The sequence below is a fragment of the Carettochelys insculpta genome, chromosome 2, assembly GCF_033958435.1.
Source record: "Carettochelys insculpta isolate YL-2023 chromosome 2, ASM3395843v1, whole genome shotgun sequence".
NCBI lineage: Eukaryota > Metazoa > Chordata > Testudines > Carettochelyidae > Carettochelys > Carettochelys insculpta.
Genome location: NC_134138.1, coordinates 74,207,467 through 74,212,781, shown reverse-complemented (window position 1 = coordinate 74,212,781; position 5,315 = coordinate 74,207,467). Strand labels below are relative to the sequence as shown.

Sequence of the window (5,315 nt, the reverse complement as noted above, 5' to 3'; positions counted from 1 at the left end):
ACCAAGTAACAGCCTATAAGACATTCCAAGGAAATAAACACTGAAATGTTTTCTCCCTTTAAGGTTCCTTTAGGGTTTAATGGCTATAAGCAGTTATATATCAATGGTAAATACAAGAAAATGACTTTTCACTTTGATATTTGCTCAGCTGTTCCCCTCAAAATGCCTAGATTCTGGATTGTTAAGCCAATGTGTTTCAATTCTTTGTTCTTTCAGGTTTCACAAGTCTAGTCACATTGTATTTCACAAAATGCAAAGCAACTGTAAAAAGTTACAAATCAACTTTTATTAAAGCAGATGCCAGGTGTTTAGGCATCAGCAATAGTAACTTCAACTTCTACACCTGGTTCAATACTGATAGAAGTGATCTGCTTAACAATCTCAGAGGGACTATGTAAGTCAATGAGACGCTTGTGGATACGCATCTGGAAACGATCCCAGGTCTTAGAACCTTCACCACAGGGTGTTTTCCTAGTAGTGATTCGCAGGGTCTGTAAGAGAAAGTGGAATAGTAACCAATAGATGAAGACAGATTTATGCACAGGTTTTTGCTAGAATCAAAGCTTTTTATATAGATGTGATGTAATTAATTTAAGCATAATTGTCAAAAATTAACTCAAAGTTTATGTAAGCTACAATCCATTAACTGGTCAGAGTTTAAATGTATTCAATCCAGTGTAATCAGACTGTACTCCCCCTCAAGCTTACTACTTATAATTTACAACTAAAACTGTGTAGAATTCACCATGGTTTTTCTGCCCCTAAGCCATAAGTACCTTAGTAGGCATGCGAACAGGTCCCTTCACTTTTAGATTTTTTTCTTTGGCACCTCTGATCAAATCAGCACAGACTGCAAAAGAATACACAACTGTTTAGAAAGTTCTTTTTAGATTTAACTACATTTTCCACTTCATATAAAGTGTCGGCTCAGAATAGCGTAAATAGAAATCATAGTAATTCAGTTGACAATTTATCCTCACAGCCAACTATACACGAAAAAAATCCTGCTGATCCCAGAATTAGCAAGGTTACTTGTAATTTTAGTTTTCAGGCCTGTCTAAAATGGCATTTAGAGATTAACTAAAAAGAGTAAACCATGTTAGTTTAAACTCTTAAACACATTTTACTTTGGGAGCATGGACGAAGCATAGCTATTTTAGCACAGTATTTACAGCACATACCTAAACATTGTTCAAGAGAGTTCATAGTTAAACAGTTTGTCTACCAGAGATAAAGTAAACATCTAAAATCTGCCATTTAAAGTTTATTTCTTAGTTTACTTTGTCGCTGGTAGAGCAGGTCAATGGATGAGGTAAACACAACTGACAACTCACAGGCAAAAAAATAATTTTGGTTGGCAACTTCCCTAATTAAAAAGTTACGTATTGTGACATTCATGTAATAAAAAACCCAAAGCCAGAAAAAAAAAAAGTGCTACGTACCCTTCTCAAGGGATTTCACATTGCGACTTGTCAAGGTAATTCTAATTCGGTGAATTGCTACTTCCTGTTCCACAGGTGCTTTGCCACTATCTTTAAATGCCTGTAACATTAATATTATGAATATTAGACACTATAGCCAAATTCATCAGTATTGCATGTATGCTCCTTAAAGTATTTTACGATCACTAAAATTCAGAACAGTGTAGTCATGGACATACTTAGTTTATAACTTTTTAGAGACCAAATCAAAAGGATGTAGGTGTGATGCTTGCGCCCACCTCCACCCCACCCCCTTAAAAAAGAAAGATGACATTATGTTAACTATTTAACCATTATTCACCTTGGAAAACATTAGCTACATCCCACTCTGACCTGTGTCTACAGGAACAGGCCATCTAGCCACTGAGCCACCTCCAAAAATTAATGTACAGACGTATCTGAATCAGTTTTACACATATGCGCTACTTTCCTTGTTTTGGCCATGCACATCCTCAATAGAGTGCCTGCACTGATTTAACTCTGCCTGTGTGGGGTGGGTTTCTGAAAGGCAGAGGGCTATGTGACCAACAGGGGGGTGGGGGGAAGAGATCTATCTAACTCACAGGACTAGAAGGGGCCTTGAGAGTTCATTAAGTCCAGTACCGTGCACTCACAGCAGGACCTATGATCAAGTCCCTCCCCCCCCCCCAATCTATTTGCTCCAGATCCCTAAATGGCCACCTCAAGGATTGAACCATCAACCCTGGGTTTAGCAGGCTAATGCTCAAACCACCAGGTTACCCCCACCCCTTAAATTTAAGTAATAGGTGGCAGGTTTAAAACAAATGTTTTTTCTTCTTCGTACAGTGCAACTCCTTGTCAGAGGATGTTGTTAAGACCAGCACTTCATCAATGTTCATGAAAGAACTAGCTAACATTCGTGGAGGTTAGGTCTATCAATACTTATTAGCTACAATGGGTAGGAATGACAGCCCTAGCCTCTGCTTGTCAGAGGCTGGAAATGGATGACAGGAGCAGGATCATTCAATGGATTACCTATTTTGTGCACCTCCTCTGAGGCATCTGACATTAACCACTGTCCAAAGACAGGATACTGAGTAGATGGACCTTTGTTCTGACCCAGTATGGTTGTTCTTATGTAAACAACAGCATTTACGTTGAAAGTGCCTCAACCTAAGCGCTATGCCTCTCATATAGGTCATACCTATATACAAAATTAAACAGATAGCGCCTGCACCATTCCCAGACCTGAAGAGCTTTGTCTAGCATGACTTTGTCTCGCACACCGCATCCTACACTAAAGATATTAACTGACCCACCTTGTCTATAATTATATGGCAACATACCAGTCTGTAATGCAGCACAAAATTAGTAACAGAAAAATGCCAGTATTAGAAGTATAGTCCAGTGAGGTGACAATGAACAAAGGTGTCTGGTCAGCAAATTACAGGTATGCATTTATCAGGAGACTAAACATGAACTTCATTTCAGAAGTGACAGCTACACTAATACAGTAAACTGTTTCATACCCAGCATTCTATCTGCATTTTAACTATAATTTTTACTTATTTTTTCCATAAATACAGTGAAAGTGAATACAAATAAAACATACAGTATAGGTTTACGGTGTATAAGACTACTGTGGCTGGTAAACAACATACTCTGCATACATTTTCTTGTTTTTTAATAGCTCATCTCATTTAGTGTTACGCGTTGCTATTATCCAGATTGTTTGGCTATCTGGCAACCTCCAGGTTTGGAGGCTGCCGGATATATGAGAGTTTGCTGTACATCTGTTCTGATTTGTGGTGGGAAAAATGAATAGTTAAGTAACAATAATTAAAAAACAATCTTATGTCTGAAATATACTTCTCCGGGAAACCAGAAAGAAGAGACAATTTGTATTAATTGCTTTAAATAAGCAACCTTTTTTACGTATATGTTTTCCATTGCTGCCAGTGTGTTTTCATACAAGCGAATCCTTTCCTTTGCTGACAACAAAGGCTAGGGAGTTTTTTGTTTTGCAGCAAGCACTCCGTTGTAATCCTAGTGGCGTTAAATTTCTTCGCTAATGAAAGCGGCTACTGGGGCTGCAGAATGACACACGGGACCCTTCAGTTTTATTTTTAGGCATATTTAGGTCAGCTCTGACGGGGGGGCTCAGGTGCAACCTCAGGAACCTGTTTGCGCGACCTAGCATGGTGCCACCCCGCTGCCTGCACTCACACCTCTGGCAGCGCAGGAGGCACAGCCGCCGCCCATGGTAAAAGGCAGGCCGGTTACCCGGACAGTAGTCACCCGCCCAGCTCCGGGGGTTACTGGCCGAAGCGGGCACGATCGCGACACGGCGCCGCCCAGGACCGCGGCCCAGAAACGCTCCCTCACCGCCGGCGGTGCTCAGTTGGGTGCTGCGTACAGAATCGCGGACATAAAGCCGGCGAGGCCGCAAGCTCGGGCCCATGGCGGGAGCGGCTCAGCAGTGCAGCCGCGCGACCCCTCCCCCACTCACCATAGCTGCACAGAGCTCTCCTGACCGACTTATTCCCGGGCGGGGCGGCGCGCAGCGGCCCAGCGAACAGCGGTGAGTCAGGAGCGAGACAGCTGCAGCGGAGTCACTCGCGGCGGCAGAGACCGGCCCACGGCCGCGCGGCGCTTATATGGGCGCGCTCCATACGGGTCTCGCGCGACCTTTGACGTAGGCAGCGGGAGCGGAGGGTGGCGCCGGCGTCAAGCGGGTGTTTAGTGAGAGAGCGGCGCGGCCAGGTCTTCCATGTGCTCTGCCGGGCCGCACGCAGCGCAGCGTAGCGTCTTCGCCCGGTGCCCCCCACCGGCGCGGCTGAGCCGCTCTCCGTTTCTAGCCCCCACTGCTGGGGAGTGTCAGGGGCCCAGCGAGGGGGGGAGCCTATAGGCAGGGCCGGGACGCTCCCCGCGGTCTGCCCCATAACTAGCAGGCGGCCGGCAGCTCGCAGGCTAACCCGTGTTAGGGTATGAGCTTTCCTCGGCCAAACCCCCTTCCGGCGAGGGGTCTGTTTAGCGTGACCTGACCCCTTATCTCTAATTACCGTGTGCAGGGCCACCGGGGGCGGGAGGCATTGGGCCTTTAGGCCTCAGAGGTAGGGGTGGTTAATTTTTTGGCATTTGTTGAATTTCACAGCGTGTGGAAGTGCACAAGTTCACAAGCACATCTTTATTGACCCACATGTGACACTTCGTCCGCTTAGAGCTGCACATTTTTGGTGTCTTAGCTTGTTTTCTTCGGTCCTACTTGTATTACAAATAGGGGCCTGAGAGGCTGGGAAGGGGCCTGGGCCTTTCTGGTCCTCTTGCGACGTCGCTGCTAAGTGAAAATGAGGACAACCCTCATTTAAACTACAGTGTACAAGTTGTTTGTAAGATGCACAATACTTTGCAATATGCTGTTAATGTGTAAACATGCTTATTTTTACTTATAAGTAAGGGTCAGTCTCTGACCGTGTTTCTGTGTTTGCACTTTAGCTTTGGTTCCTGTGTATATGCAAATAGAGTTCTGTTTTTGAAATTCAAAAGTGTATTTTTCTGCACCAACCGTAAATGATGCATTACAACATAAAAAAGGAATCAATAAGCCTTGACAGAGTAGTAACCTTATTCAAGGTCTCTGAGCACAAAGGCACACTACTTCATGGCCTCACAATATGCTAACATATTTATGGCTGACCTGGAACAATGATTCCTCAGCTCTCGTCCCCTATTACTCCTCCTGTACTTACGATACATTGATGACATGTGTATGACTTGGACCCATGGTATAGAGACTCTAGAAGAATTCCACAGAGACTTTAACAATCTGTACCCCGCCATCAAGTTATGCCTCCACTACTCCATGCAAGAGAT

The 5,315-nt window shown here is 44.2% G+C and overlaps 1 protein-coding gene and 1 non-coding gene across 2 annotated transcripts; both read right to left on the bottom strand.

The window, feature by feature from the left end:
- Positions 1-267: 267 nt before the first annotated feature.
- RPS20 (ribosomal protein S20) lies at positions 268-4,109 on the bottom strand. The gene is made up of 4 exons (XM_074985785.1): positions 3,952-4,109; positions 1,443-1,542; positions 777-850; positions 268-491 (listed from the first exon to the last, which is right to left on the bottom strand). Exons 1-4 carry the CDS (start codon positions 3,952-3,954, stop codon positions 309-311), a joined length of 360 nt encoding a protein of 119 aa, XP_074841886.1. The 5' UTR covers positions 3,955-4,109; the 3' UTR covers positions 268-308.
- Positions 921-985, bottom strand: LOC142009880 (small nucleolar RNA U54). Its single transcript, XR_012644641.1, has one exon. It is a non-coding gene; the product is annotated as a small nucleolar RNA U54 (small nucleolar RNA).
- Positions 4,110-5,315: the final 1,206 nt, after the last annotated feature.